The sequence below is a fragment of the Gallinula chloropus genome (assembly GCF_964237585.1).
Source record: "Gallinula chloropus genome assembly, chromosome: 1".
Classification (NCBI taxonomy): Eukaryota; Metazoa; Chordata; class Aves; order Gruiformes; family Rallidae; genus Gallinula; species Gallinula chloropus.
Genome location: NC_140085.1, coordinates 42,700,102 through 42,715,465, shown reverse-complemented (window position 1 = coordinate 42,715,465; position 15,364 = coordinate 42,700,102). Strand labels below are relative to the sequence as shown.

General features: G+C 37.2%; 1 protein-coding gene across 1 annotated transcript in view; it reads left to right on the top strand.

Moving 5' to 3' along the window:
• Positions 1 to 14,965, top strand: part of FAM3C (FAM3 metabolism regulating signaling molecule C) — a 28,806-nt gene extending 13,841 nt beyond the window's left edge. The window contains exons 2-10 of the mRNA XM_084268613.1: positions 980 to 1,040; positions 3,735 to 3,839; positions 4,926 to 4,955; positions 5,367 to 5,490; positions 9,071 to 9,129; positions 10,392 to 10,442; positions 10,808 to 10,892; positions 13,189 to 13,315; positions 14,368 to 14,965. Coding sequence (XP_084124739.1) covers positions 1,028 to 1,040; positions 3,735 to 3,839; positions 4,926 to 4,955; positions 5,367 to 5,490; positions 9,071 to 9,129; positions 10,392 to 10,442; positions 10,808 to 10,892; positions 13,189 to 13,315; positions 14,368 to 14,457 — 684 coding nt within the window. The 5' untranslated portion in view covers positions 980 to 1,027 and the 3' untranslated portion in view covers positions 14,458 to 14,965. The remainder of the gene's footprint in view (positions 1 to 979; positions 1,041 to 3,734; positions 3,840 to 4,925; positions 4,956 to 5,366; positions 5,491 to 9,070; positions 9,130 to 10,391; positions 10,443 to 10,807; positions 10,893 to 13,188; positions 13,316 to 14,367) is intronic.
• The last annotated feature ends 399 nt before the right edge of the window (positions 14,966 to 15,364 follow it).

Here is a 15,364-nt window from a genome sequence, read left to right as displayed (position 1 = left end):
ATTGTTAAAGATTGCCAAACCTGATCTGCATTGATGCCATGTCAGTGGCAAGTGGCTGTAGTGGTCATCTTTGCTCCATGTTTCTTGGTTCAGGAGCAGGGGATACTTGAGACAGAACATGTCCAGGCACAGTGCAGCATGGACCCACCATGCCTGAGCATGACCAGGCAGAGACCTGGCATGGGCCAGGGACCAAGGGGTTGCCTGAGGAGAGGAGGTGGTAGCCCTTGAGCAGTCTGTGCAGGCTGTGGCCTGTTTTGACCTACGTGGTGGCGAGGTTATCTCAAGAAGAAATGTTTGGGTGCTTGTGTGGAGTGTTTGTCACAGGCAGTGGTTTTCATTTTGTGCTGAAATAGTTCCAGTTCTAGGGCTGGTGCTTCCCTCACCATTGACCATCATGTTAATCTTCTGGATGCAGCTGTAGGTGACAAAAGGGTTGTTACATTTCTGTAATGCATACTGTTAGAATAACCGGCTTTCAGTTCCTTTGAGTCCAGCTAATGTGGTATCCTAGAGGCCAAAATGCTTCAATCTTTTCCTCTCCAAAGTATACTTTGCTATGTTGTTTTGCCAAATAGCAGCTTGCATCCACACATTGCTAGGACTTTGAAGCAATGCAGGTGGAGTTGTTGACTTTTATCACATAGCTTTAGGTAATCGAAGACTCTGTAGATACAGCACTGATAAATACTTAGGTTACAGATTAAAAGGTTGAAAGTTGAACAGAATTGTGGTGTATTTGAAAATGAAGTTAATTTTTTTTCAGAACACTTGTTTCATGGAGTAACAAATTAAAGCAGTCCATCTGATATCCATCTTAAATCTTCTTCCATTCCTCTGAGCATTAAAAATTAGGTGTTCAGGACAATAGTTATTAATGTTATTAGCTATAAATTCTGTGGGCGTGTTTGTACTCTTAACTTATCAGAAAAGTGCTTTTTGGCTGTAATTACAATGATGTGATTTTCTTTTTCCCTAGGTGGCTGTTTTTAATGCAGTAGCGTCATTACCTGGTTGAACACTAAACATGAGAATAGCAGGTAAGTATACTCAGTAAAATCAAGGCTTCTGTCACTTGTAAAACAAATTCTGTAGATGGCATTAACAGGTGTGACAATAAGGTTTTGAAACAAACTGAACTGGCGTAACAGGCATCGGCGTTCCATTTAACTGGTGTTTAATGAAACTCATTTTGGAATTTGGGATGGTCTAAGAGCAAACAGCTCGTTAAAACACTTGCTTTGCAGCGGATCTGCAGTGGCTGGTGAAGGTGCCATGACTTGGCATGCTTTGGTTGCTGATTCTGTAAGATGACGAAAGAATAAGGAAGTGGCACATTGATGTCTTAAGCAATTTATTTCCCCCCCTCTGCCTCACCCTCCCGCCTCACGCTCCTGTAAGCGCTATTAACTCTTACCAGAGAGTGTCTGAAACTTCCTGAATGGTTACTGGGAGTTTGAAAGCTACAAAAGCCTTTCCATTGTGGTAAGGTACTGTAGTAGAGGGTTGAAGGAACTGATTTTACTTGACAGAAGGTGTAGTGGTTGTAAAAACAAGGTTGTTGCTGATACAGGCCTACAATAAAATATTGTAGAGATTTCCTTGCAGTAGAACAGCCGCCCATGTGGCAATTGAACAGTTTGGAGTTTCTGATGTATTGCACTTTTCTCAGTAGCTGTAGCATTAACTTGCAGGAGGAGGAATGACACCACCTTTTCCAGGACAGGTGTACATTAACCTTCTTAATGTGAGAAATTACTCCTCATTTTTTGTCTTCTAAAAGTTGTTTGGCTCTACTTCTGAAGTTGTTGTTTTAACCTCAATATGTATAACTGGGAGCAACCTGCTAAAGTAAATCTGATAAAGAACTAGAAAACGTAGCAATTTTTAGGAATTGTCTAAATCACTTGTAAAATTGCTTTCCCAAACCTCTTTTTTTTTTACTTTTGTTGTTAAAACCCACAAAGATGACATGGCAACTCCTACAGAATGTTTAACCTATAGCAAGCAGGCTGGTTTTGAAACCAGTGCTAAGAGTTTCCTAGGAGATTTCTTACCTCTCCCTTAAAGGGAGTGCTCATAGTTCAGCTGAAAGGCTCAGGATACAGAGTGAAGATGGGATGGTTAGTGCTCATCCTTGAGTTCTTACTTATGTCACGTACTGTCTGCTGCAACAGCAGTGCCACTTGCTACATGACACATTCCAAAGTCTGGTACCATTTGTCTTTTAAACAGTGTTGCTTTGAAAACCTTTTCTCCACTTTCTAACAGATGATCAGATCATCTGTTTTCTCTTGTACTTACATGCTTCCTTTCAAGTGCAAACTTCTTTGGAGTTTTCCAGGATAGTATTGTAAAATCTAAGCTTGCAGCGGTGCTCCCTTACATAGTACGTGTATGTTCACACACACAAAAAGGGAAAGTGATGGTGCGGGGAGGAAGGGGAAGACTGAGCTGCAAGCAAATGAAAAAGTTGCATCTTTCTTCACCTTTACTTTCTTTTTCTATCCCATTATCTTTTTTTTAGCCATTCGAAAGGATTGATTAACATCTTTCATCCTTTTGAAGGTTGAGTAATCTGTCTATTTTAAGGTTTCCTGAACAGCCCATCACAGCAGCAGTCTGAGATCTGCAGGAGTACAGAAACTTGGGGAATTTTTTTTTTTTTTTTTTTTTTGCTGAAAGATTTATTTGGCTGGCAATCTGAGAAACAGAAGCATCTTGTAAGATTGCTTCTTCTAAAGAGTTTGACATACTGGGGTGAGACAGGAAGGCGGGATGTTGATCAGATGCCTCCTCACCTAACTACTCTGTCAGTTAGTATTTTGCAATCAGTTGAGAGAAGTATTCTGTAAAAATTTATTGAAAATTATGCTAAAAAGTGGTGGGGTTCACAGCAGTAGCACGCACCCCCGAGTTTCTATTTCAGATATAAATGGCTGTGATTGCGTGCTTCCAGCTCTTCTGCCAGGAGGTAGCTTGTCTGCTCAGCACTGGAGAAAGGCTTGTAAAAATTGAGACTTAAGCATACACATTAAAAGGGCAAGGGGAGAGTACTACTTTTTATTACTTCTTAAATGAGCTCTTTTGGGTTTTCAAACTTTTTTTATGAAGGTCAGTAATCTGAATTTGTTAAAAAAGGAGGATTTTTTTATGCTCATCACTGCTTGAATAAAGCAGCCGAACTGCAGCATATGAACAAATCCCTCATCACTCAGTCTTGGCTGTACATTAAAATAGGGGCAGCTCAATTATTTATTTTTTTTCGGGGGGGTGAGTAGGCAGGGGGAGGAGTGTTTGTGAACATTGAGGAAACATGTACCTGTGGCTAAGAACAGGGAAATGGAATGGGGGAAATGGGGAGTTTCCCCTTTGGACAGCAACCAAGTTGGATTAGTTTAGTTCATCTTGTTAAGCTGGATATCCACAGAGAAGTGTTTCGTTTCTCCTGGCTGCTGAGCCGAGTTGGTGTACCGTGGTGTCAGACAAGCATGAAACTGGAGTAAACTGAGAGCAGGGTATGCGTTTGCTGTAGTAACCTGATAGACTGGCTCAGTTACATCCTACATTGTAGCGTTCACTTCTTGCAGATTACTTCTGCTTGGTGAATCCACGAATGATCACTCTGAGTTCTTAGTGTGATCTGATGCATGTTTCTCATGTAGTTGATTCTGCTAAATGTAGTATTATCGTTTGCAGGTAATGATTTGAAACTTTTATCTGCTTCTGAACAGGTGCTGCAAAGTTTGTAGTTGTCGTAGCAATATTTTTGTTGACGTTTTATGTCATATCTCAAGTGTTTGAAATAAAAATGGATGCAAACTTAGGACATATATTTGGTAAGTGTTGACTTTGCTTTCTCTGAACATCTATTAGTACTTACTTGAGTCATAATCAAGAATATCATATTCGTTATGCTTTAAGCTTGACTTACGCTGTTGCACGTAAGAATTCTGTGGGGTTTTCAATGCGTAGAGTTATTTTTTATATATATTGTATAATGTATGTTGTTTTCTGTGTGAAATGTTTAACCTACTCTGATTTTTTTGCCTGCCAAGTATGCATAAGTTTACATGATTTTTCTGTTTACTGGTACTTGCAGTCTTAGTCTGGAGTTGTAAACTAGGCAACTTGGATGATGTTTCTGGAAATCTGCCCTCTGCCTTGCTGACACTTAAGCAATTCAAAATGTATGTTTTGGGTGGGCTTTTTGGCTTGCAGGGGTATGCTGCCATGTATAATTAAACATGCAGTAATCAAAACATTTCAGATATGCCCAGGTTCTACAGAGAACAGGATTAGCAGCTGAGGTGACTTAAAATTCAGCATGATATGCTTTGAATGAACTTAAAAGAAAAAAAAAATCTTTAAAGAAAACAATTTCAGATAATGGGTGGGGTTCATGTTATTTAGCTTCAGATTGCTACAGTGTGAGTCCACATCTGAACCAGTCACCAGAGGTATCTATAATAATTGGTGAGAGGACACAGATGCTATTATTACAGATGTATTGTAGATAAGCCCATGATGAGGTCACTTGTCTCTTCCTATCCTGAGAACAGGAGTTGTGAATACCCCTGATTCACAGGCTTCCACTGCGGTGAATGGAACCTCATCTTGAAGAAGGGAATTTGTTTCACTCTAAGTGCCCATATCTCCACAAATCCCTGATGGTTTTGTATGATCTTTCTGTTAATTGGAGAGTTATAAATTAATACAGTGCTTCTAAATGTGGTCCCCAGACCACTTCATTCTTCTACCATTAAAGGGTTTATATTAGAACATAATGTTCAGATGTAACTGATGCTTTGTTTCGACCAACTTGTTGTTGTAGGGTTATGGAAAGGTTTAAATTTATAGGGTGTTTTATAGCAGATGAGACTTTTAATAGTAACATCTTGTAAAACTTTCCTTTTGTGTTTTAGCTAGATCAGCACTGGATGCAGCTGCACGCTGTGAGTGTTCATATGCATGTATTACTGCTCTGACTCGCTTTTCTTAATAACTGTTGAATTTTCATAGTTAAGAAAGTCCTAATTACACTTCAAATGCAATCAGAAACTGATTTTCTTCTTTTCCTGATTTTCCTAAATTTCTGGTAAATACTGTTTCTTGCCAGTGTTATACTTGTAGTTTTGTCTTGTGGCTGCTGATGACAGTGCCAGAGGCAAGCAGTGGTGTGAGAACAAGAAGTAGAATAATGAGATGCTCTAAGATCCTAAATTATTTTAGGCTGCTATTAAACTGCAGATGAGATATTAATTGGCTTTGCTTTTTTCCTTGTATTTCTTCAGAGAGCTAGCTAGTATTTCTGTTAGCCTACATCTGTGCTGTCTCTAAAATAATATTTTATTTCCTTTTGAAAGCTACAAAACCTCCAAGATACAAATGTGGGATCTCTAAAGCTTGTCCTGAAAAGCATTTTGCATTTAAAATGGCAAGTGGAGCAGCAAACGTAGTTGGACCAAAAATTTGTGTAGAAGATAACGTGTGAGTATTTTTACTTCAGTATCTTTGGATCACTTTGCAGACAAAATCAGTGGTTTAAATGAGTCTTCATAGGTTGTGTTTTGTCAGTGGTTTGGCTATGTGAAAAAATTCTATTGCATTGTTATTTAAAGTCTGATGAAGCACATTTAATACTCTGTGGTAAATGCAGCAATGTGCACGATTTTAATACCTGCAAGATAGTTTATACTTTTTCAGGCATTAGACAGACTTGGTCAAGTCAGACACAGACTTGCCTCCAAGTAACTTGTTCTTGTGCATCAAACAGTAATTAGGTGAATGATGGTTTTCTTAAGTAAGAACTCTTGATATTTCTAGTTGAATGTTACCAGCTAAAACTGTGGTGGAATTGCCTTTTGAAAGTCATCTTTTAGGCTATCTGGTTCCACAGTACCAATATCAGAACATATTTTTCACCTTGCTTGAAAGGATGGCTTCAGAAGGGAAAAATGTTCAGTAGTAATTTAATTGTGCCATTAATAACTAAAGTTAATAAAATAATTGTGAAATGAGGAAAGGAACTACTTGAAGCAGTTTGATTTTGAGTTCAAGTCCTGTATTTGTAATAACTGCATTTATTACATGCTGTTATCTCTAATACTATGCCTGGAGTACATAACTGAATACCTTTCAGTAATCCCCATAGTGGAAGTATTAATACATATTTTTAGACTCTTTGCTCATAGGTTGTTTCTGCTCATTGTCACCCAGAGTGTACAGCTGCTTGTAACATAATCTATCCACTTATGTGTCACATGCCAGGGAAGACATGATGTTAGCACTTTCAGAAGGAGGGTTTTTAATATCAGCCACGCTGATATCAGCCAGTCTTCATTTGCATTTCAACTACTGTAGTTTAGCTGCTTCGCAGCCAACACTGTGATAGTGCAGAATGGGTCAGATAGCACGTACAGCAATCAGTGATAATTAATTCTACAGCAAATGGCAACTTTACTGTAAGCAACACACCCCATGTAGTATAGTAAGTAGGATAATTAATCTGTAACAGAATAAAAAGTAGAGGCTTACATTTTTCAATGCTTTACTGTCTAAAGCAACACTGTAAGATTCATCTTACATGAACTTATTCTAGACTGTATTTGAAGCATTGAGTGCAGCAATTTAGATGTAATGAAGTTGAAATAGGAGTTTTTTCCCAACAGCTAAACAAATGCAGTGTCTTTGCTTTGCGTCATTTGTCGAAACACAAGGACCACTCAAACTTCAGGCCATTCTTCTGTGAGGCTGGTTTAGCTCAAGCTCCGTGGCTTGTGTTAGGAGTGGGTTTGCAGCGGAGCGTAATGGGTGCAGACCCTGAGCATGTGCAGAGCAGGCAGGAGCCTGCTGTTGGCATGTACTACCTAGAAGTTGCTAAATTCTGCTTTCTGTTCTTATCATTGATACGCTTTGTGACCTTAGACAGTCTTATCTAATCTCTTGGCATGGTAGTTTTATTGGTGTTACAAAACTTGCCAGCTTCTTATTCTTGTTGCTGGGAAGCTAAGTATCTGTGAAGGCTTAAGGTGATTCACTGATTAAAAGCTGTGGAAGTAAAAGTAATATTCTAATTCAGGGTTGTAGTGTTTGAAATATTTTTTTTATGTCTCTTTTATTGGTTAACTAAGAAGAATCTTTTTCCTGTTGAAAAAATCCCCTGGATATTTCATTGAAGAAAGTGATGAAAAAGTAGTTACTGGCAAGAACTCTCCCATTAGTACTAGTGCATACTTCAGTGCACAGCTATTGAGTCTTAAGTCCAGTTGGCTATGGCAAAGGTCTTTCTGAATTTCTTACAAAGAGGACTTGTAATGTCCGTTTAAAGGTCCACCAGAAAATTTGATCATTTTAATGTGATCTCCTCCTTTAGTTATAAGAAGTTTGATTTCTCTTCCAAAAGCTCCCAGAACTTGACTGTGAATTGTTGGAAGAATTGTAAAACTGATGAACGACTGCCCTCCTGTGTGAAGACTGACACATTACAGCCTGGAATGCTTGTGACAGTGTACAAGCTGTCTCAAGTATCTCAGAGCTCTGAGAGTTTATTTCTTGCTCAGTAGCTCTTTTTTATAAAAAGTGATATTTTGTGAACTCACTCCTGCAAGTTGCATTTTTCCGATTACTTTGTCTTCTTTGTACTTCCAAGACAAGCAGGAACAGGTTTTCATCACTTGTCAGTGGTATTTACAGTGTAGGTTTCTGCTGTGTATTAAACACAAGGATGTAATTTGGTTTTTGAGAGTACTAAAGGTGCTGAAATAAGTCAAAATGCATTTCAATTCTATATGATTTAAACTAGAGGTATTTTCTTGCAAAATAGGAATTCTGATCTGTAGAAGTTCAGTTATGGCCTTGCACTCCTGTACTAGAAGGATGTAATTCAAACTAGGAAAAAAATAGTTGTCATTGTCAAAATGCTAGTATCGTGGTTGTTAATTAATGAGTTTATAAGGAATGATGTTGCTGTACTTTACGGCAACTTCTCCATGCAGTTTTACTTCTATTAAGCCAGTTGCATGACTGTGCTGCTGTAACTTTATAGCACACTGTTGCACTACATGCCTTTAACTAGGAATTCTTCTATTTACATTTGCAGGAGTTTTTTGTTGTCTGAAATCCATCCTGTTTCTCCTTGTTTATGTTAACAGTTTTACTCGTAACTTCAAAATGTTAGTGCGGGAATATTTGGGGCCTGGAGGCAGAACAGAGATTATTACACAGCGCCAGTGAAAAGGCATGAGGAGGTTTCTAAGCCTCCCCTCACTAGAGGGGTACACAGCCATCATGGTCCAAGATAGTGCAGCACCCTAACAGTCTTGATGTTTAGGTTAGCTGTTCTTTGCAGTTCTGAAGGGCTTCCCTCACAACACATCTATACTTTACAGCTCCTTCGCCACTCTTAAGTTTGGCCAAGTTGTCATGGTTTGTGACTGTTTTGTTGGGATGTGTAATTGTACTCCAAGTTTATATTCAACTTCTGCTTCAAGTCCCAGCAGCGTATGAAGTATTTTTCTTGGATTTAGGTTTCCTATTACAGGTACAAGTAGCTAACTGCTTTGACTTTCTTGTTTCTCTTTGTGATGCTGCAATACTAAACAAATACCTCAGATCAGTTAGCCTTTAAACTCATTAACACATTTTTGTTCATCATGTGCTTCCAAAAAAGCTTAAAATGTTGATTGCATGACTGTGTTAAGCTCCTCAAATTATTATTTGTTTCAGGCTCTTTAACTGCAGGGAATTTTCTGAAATACATTAATAGCCCTTTATATTTTGTGATTTTTTGTAATACACACATATACTTTAGAACCAAGATGATTAGGTGATCAAATGAAATGGGTACAACTGGGATATTTGATCTGTCATTGTTTGTGACTCGGTGGTATAAGAGGTTAGTTCATATAACATAGGTTAGTACAAGGAAATTTTTCTTCATTTAATTACTCCTGAACATGTGGTCTTTCAACTAAGTATCTCTTACAATTTGATAGATCCTATTTAAAAAACAGAAACATTTAACATCAAAAAATTGTCCTATTAAAAATATATGTTTATTTTGTTTCAGTTTAATGAGTGGAGTTAAAAATAATGTTGGCAGAGGAATAAATGTGGCCTTGGTCAACGGTAAGTGACATTTTTGTGAGCACATTGTCTTAATTTTCAAATTCTTTCTGAAATCCAAGGTGAAATACTAAGGGATGGTGAAAGGCAAGCAGGAGAAGAAACAGAAGTGTTCAGCATATTTATAGTGAGATAATGCACATGATGTTTAGACCTTTTTGTTAGAAAGTAGAAAAACGAAGTTTTTTTTCTCTAAAAATGTGTAGCAAAAATTATAATGTGGAGTGCTGTGGTGACTATCTCAGTGATAGATCAGATACATTCCTACTGTTTATATAAAATAGAAACCACACAAGATGCATGTTACTTCTTTTGACTTAGTGCGTTGCCACCTCCCAAAAATCTTGTAGACTAAATTCTTCTGTTGCCTCTTTTTTCCAGTAATGCTTATTTAACGGTCCTGTTACTAAATGGAAAGACGAGATCATTATTTCCTACCTTGAAATCAGCGTATTTCATTACTCCATATCTGTAGATCTAGTCCCTAAACAGATCATGTTCTGCAGTTGTGTTCAGGATTCTTAATTTTCATTAAACCCAAATAAATCTGCTTGTCTATCACCTTGAAAGTTGAACTGAACATCAGCGCTGGCAGATTTGTCTTTAATGTGTAGGAAACAATTCCTTGTAGCACCGAAATAGAACTTTCTCATTTCGCTGCAATATAAATTCATGTTATTTTTGGATTGTACTCAGGTTTACGTCATCTAAAGCATTACTTTCCTAATCCTGTTCTTAAATTGTCTCTGTTCAGACTTGAAACACCTACCATTGTATTATATAGCTGCCAGTCTTTCTGCCTGTCTTCCAAACTTTGCAGGGATGTATGCATTAAAAGGAAAACTCTACCTTCCATCAAATACTTCCTTGGTAGACAATAATTTAAAAAAAAACCAACAAACCCTAGTGAGATCACTATTTTCCACATTCATCAGTTTGTTCAAACTGATGAAGAATTTCCAGTCTGTAGTTCATTGGGTTTAAAGGATGTGGGCTTTCTGGTTTAATTTATATTCCACTTGAAGTAAAATCAGAAATTTGCATGTTCTCTTTTTTCTTTTTCTCTTTCCTGTTCCTGCACCTTTTCACAAACTACTATGCTGTTCAAGGATAAATCTTCATAAAAGATAAGAGTTACCATAGCAATTAATTTATATGGTGTCTTCTGCAGCACAATATTTGAAAGAGTCATTAGGAGGAGTTGGGCATGTTGTCTGTAAAATAATTTTGGCTATACTTGACACCAAATATTTCTTTTTCTACAGGTAAAACAGGAGAAGCATTAGACACTAAATTCTTTGACATGTGGGGAGGAGGTAGGTGCAATTACTGTAGCTGGTTAGAGAGAAATAATTTAAACACACTTTTCCTCCTTCTCCAGGCTTCACTTGCTGTGGAGAAACAAAAACAGTCATAGTGGGAGGGGAGTGGTTTGGTTAAACACATTTGTTCTGAGTAGTTCTCACTAGTGGTGGTTGTGTCTCTATACAATGTGGATGAAACTCTTTCTATAAAATGAAAGAGTACTCTCTGCATTTTATCTTTCTCCCACTTTTTATAAATTTATAAGTACATTTCCAGATATTCCTAAAGGGGATATCTTTGCAGGAAGACATCGCGCGTGTTCAAGTGTAGAAAGGCTGCTTGTTATTAAACATTTCTATCTTCTCTCTCTTTTCAGATGTGGCACCATTTATTGAATTTCTGAAGTCCATCCAGGATGGAACAATAGTGTTAATGGGAACATACGATGATGGTGCAACCAAGTCAGTCATTGATTTATATGGGAAAAACAACTTGAATGTTTTGTACTAAGAAACCTGCATGTTCTTATCACACAATCACTTCTCATAAAACTTTTATTCTTCCAGGAGGGTGAATTTCAAAGTATGGTTTCAGTTTATTGGTTTTATAATGCTTCTGTCATTCAGGGACAGCAAGGATCAAATTAAAACTAATCAGCTGTAATGGGTTCTGTGTGTATTTCCATAGAGGAGTGTTGGGTCTATACTAGCAACAGGCAAACAATAAGTTGGATAATATCCCAAGAGTTGTTTGAAAATCTGAAAAGGCTAGAGATTAATAGTTGACTAATTAGCAATTGCTGTAGTTGCATTTCAATTTTTTTTCTCCTCTGAGAAAGGTGTGGATGCAACACGAAGGCAATGTGGGGCATATGGTCAGCCCAAAAAACTGCTATAGCTGTGAAGAAAATATTGACTTGTCTGGCATTGTGTATTTTTTTTATATATAGATACTTTTCTTTTTTTTTTACCATACCTTTATTCTCCCTTGCTCCTTAGGTTTCAAGACACTTTCCTAGAATTTGTCTCCACATATTTTTCTTTGTCTTTTCTTTTTCTTTTTCTAAATGTATGCTGCCAAAGATATGTAATCTTTTTGGAGAAGTGCTGTTTTTCTAGTGCTGACAGCTTGTTCTGTCTTATGGTAGTGAATTTGAATAGATCCAGGCTTAGGAACATGACTGTGAGAACATCCTCTGGTGGAAATTGGTCTGTTCCACCCAGAACTTTACTTGGATCAACTCCAAGACAAAGTTTGATGGTTCCAGGGGTGCAGAGACCATTCCCGATATGCCTTGCCTGTATCCTTTTTTGATGTCTGTGAGGTTACTAGTGTGTGCCTCATACTTGTTGGTCTGGGTGTTTGCAACTGCTCCACCCCAAAGATGTTCAACTTACTAATGTAGACACAGCCTGAGAGGTTTTAGTTCTCTTTAAGCTTGGCTCCCAACCATGGTCACTTTTAATAGATACTAAAAATCACTGTAGAAATTATATTGTAATGTAAGCCATCCCATCCAAAGGATTTGTTGTCTTTCAAGTTATCTGCAAACTGTGTTTTTGAAACAGGAGCCGCTTTCCTATGACAAAGTCCTAACCTTGCAGTGTGCAGTTTTTGCAGTAAAGAGTTAAGCATCTGTATCTTCATGGCTTTTAGGAGGAGAAAGCAATTTTCTTCATTCAAAGGCTGTTCTCTCCTGTTTGTTACTCACTTGTTTTGCTGCTTTTCTCTTCTTTGCTCTTCTTCCTTTCTTCTTTGGTGGTTTAGATAAGTGCACTTAGTTTGTTTCAATGTTCATGTCACAGTTTTGAAAGATTGTATGCAGGTAACAGTCAGCTGAACAAGGAGAACTTGGCCCATTCATGCTGACAGCCAGGAGCTGCATATAGTGATGTTACATAATCAGCCACAAGTGATTGATGGTTAATTATAAATGCCAGTTCTTGAAAACAATTAAAATTGTGAAGAATTAACATGTTTAGAAGAGAAAATATTTGTATTTTGATTTTTGTTGTTGTTAAATACAAGCTGCCATAATTCGCTGGAAAGTCAGAGTGTGGGTTGTGCAAATAACAAAATCATTTTTGTAATTTCAACTAAAGTGAGTCATACAACTATATCATGGTAAATAGTAATAATCAGAAGTTGTGTGTGTTGTTGTAATTGGGTCAATATAGTAACTGAAAGGAAGAAGGAACAAAAAAAAGAGCTGTTTGGAGGTTTTGTAATGATAACTTATCCTATATTTTCCCTTTCATATTAAAATTATCTGGCTTGGACTTAAATGCACTGAGCCCTGCTGTGGGCAACACAATTGAATGAATTGACCCAAACAGACAAGAATTTTCTTTCATAATTTCAGTCATTCCTCTCATCCAAAATAGCTTGTTACTTTATCTAGGCTTCAGCTTGAGCATGGAAATAGTGTTTAAAGTGCACTTTTTTTACTTGCTTGGAGCATTGCTGACATGACTTGAGGTGTATGTATAAATTCCCATAGGAGAGGGTTCTTGGCTTTTGTTGGGGTATGGATGGGCTTCTATGCTGATTGCTTGAGATTATAAGATTAAAGAGCGGTGCTGGTTAGATCAGGTGATTTCAGAACGAGCCGTATTTGATTTTGAAAGGTAGATCTTGCCCAATATTGACTGACTTAAACTATATTTAATCAGGTTAAAGCTGAATGTTCCATTGCACAATGAAAGCTCTGAGGGTATGTATTTTATTCAAACACTGAACTTGTCTGTTTTGCTCAAGGCTTAATGAGGAAGCACGGAAACTGATTGCTGACTTAGGAAGCACATCTATTACTAACCTGGGCTTCAGAGACAACTGGGTCTTCTGCGGTGGAAAAGGAATTAAGACTAAAAGTCCATTTGAACAGGTCTGTGATTCTGTCACTTACTGGAATTTAACAGTTCACACTACTAAAGGCCAGGCATGTTTTATATATACACCACACTCTTGTTCGAGATGGCTATCTACTGTGGTAGTGGCACCCCGTTCTTTTCAAAGGTGTTCCTTTACTACCCTCCTTTAAAACGTACCAAAAAAGCTTCCTTGGTTATTAACAAATTAAAAAAATCTTATATGGGGTTATAACTAATTATTTATCTTCTTAATTAATCAAATTAAACTGAATAATTAAAAATTCTCTGGCTAACGCTTGTATTTTAGCTGCATTAGCAATGGTAGACTTCTGACAGATAAGAGGGAATTACGGTGTTGGTGATCCTGCTGTTCACTTTGGTCTTCTGGCAAAAATTATTGCTCATAGCAAAACTTGTGAAATACAGTGTTTCTGTGTTTTAGCTGTTAAAATCTAGCATGTGACACTGTTGCCTTTAATCACCTGTAAAGGTAGTTTTTTTGTTCTAGGAGGGCAAGGAAAGCGTATTCTCTTTTGTCAGCTTTGCAAGGGAGTAGGACCTGGTGCAGGAGCAGTGGTGAACTCTTGGAGGCAGTAATGTCTTACCTGAATGCAGATAGTTGCCTAGTGGAAAAATAAACATGTAATTTAAAAAAAAAATAAATTTAAAATTCACCATTAATTAATGTTCTTAAAGTTCTGACCGTTCATTTTCAGTGTCTTGTAAATTTAAGATCCTTATTATTTTTTCCTGGTGTCTGATATTTTAATGCAGTCAGTCTCATTCTGCCTTGTCTCCCTTCCTAAATAAACATCCACAATAAATTTTTAAACTCTTTTCCCAGTATGTCTTAACAGTTTTAAGGATACACTTGTCTGAGCCAGTTATATTAAGTGGTGAATGCTGGGAGCTTGTTACATTTGATACAAAGCACAAGAGGCCAACAGTGAGGTCTTTTCTTTGTCCATGGCCTGAAAATGAGTAAAGAAATTGTCTTTTAAAGCTGTGAGTTAAAGCAACAGGATAAATTACTTTAACAATTGATTGATATTTTTTCTCTTTATAGCATATAAAGAACAACAAGGACACAAATAAGTATGAAGGCTGGCCAGAAGTTGTCGAGATGGAAGGCTGTATCCCGCAGAAGCAAGACTAAATGGAAACAAAAGGAAAGGAGAACAAGCATGGAGGGAAATGCACTTTCTGCTATTATTAGGGAGAGGGCTATGAAGGAGACTGTACTGTAAATAATATTTTTAAAGCATGCAACCATCTTGTCGGTGTGTGCATGAGCACTGACATTTTGAATATTCGGATTATTTATTGCTAACACACATAGAACTCCTTTTTGTAAATATGTCTACAGTAAAAAACACCAACACATCAAATCATTTCTATGCAGGTTTCTTAAAAGCACAGTATTTAGTTTGCCTGTGGTAAATAATATCTTGTAGATGAACTGGCTAATAAATGGCATATGCAGCTAATAAACAGATCCCGACAAATGTTTTACTGTCCTCTTAACAGCGTAATGTTGCTGTGAGTATGTAACCTTTGTGGAATATTGTAGATTTTAGTGATAAGTTAATAAAGATCTTTAATTTTTTTTTTAATCCTCTGCCTTTTTAATGGCAGCATCACTTTTTATTAAAGCTATTTGGTTACTCTAATTCCAAGTGCTCCAGAAATTTATTTTGTAGTCCCCCCCATCAAAACTCAGTAATCAATAAAAGGGAGAGTACGTGCTCGTGTAACACAGATATGCCATGAGAAGCACAATATAAATGATTTTTTTTTAGGGGAAGAACAAAAGTAAATACCTAAGTAATGTATGTGATATTTAAAAGCAACTTGGAAGGTTTTGTGCTTCGCTTGTTGAAAATAACATTTACTGTGCAGAAGAGACTTGGCATGTTAAGCAGCAGTACTGTGGTGAAGTTGTTCAGTTTCTATAGCAATTTTTGTACTGCTGCTTAACCGTCAATTCTACCTATGGCTATTGAGGTATAGTGGCTCGTCACATACTGATTGTGAATAATGGAACAGTTTCCTCTCAGTTCTAA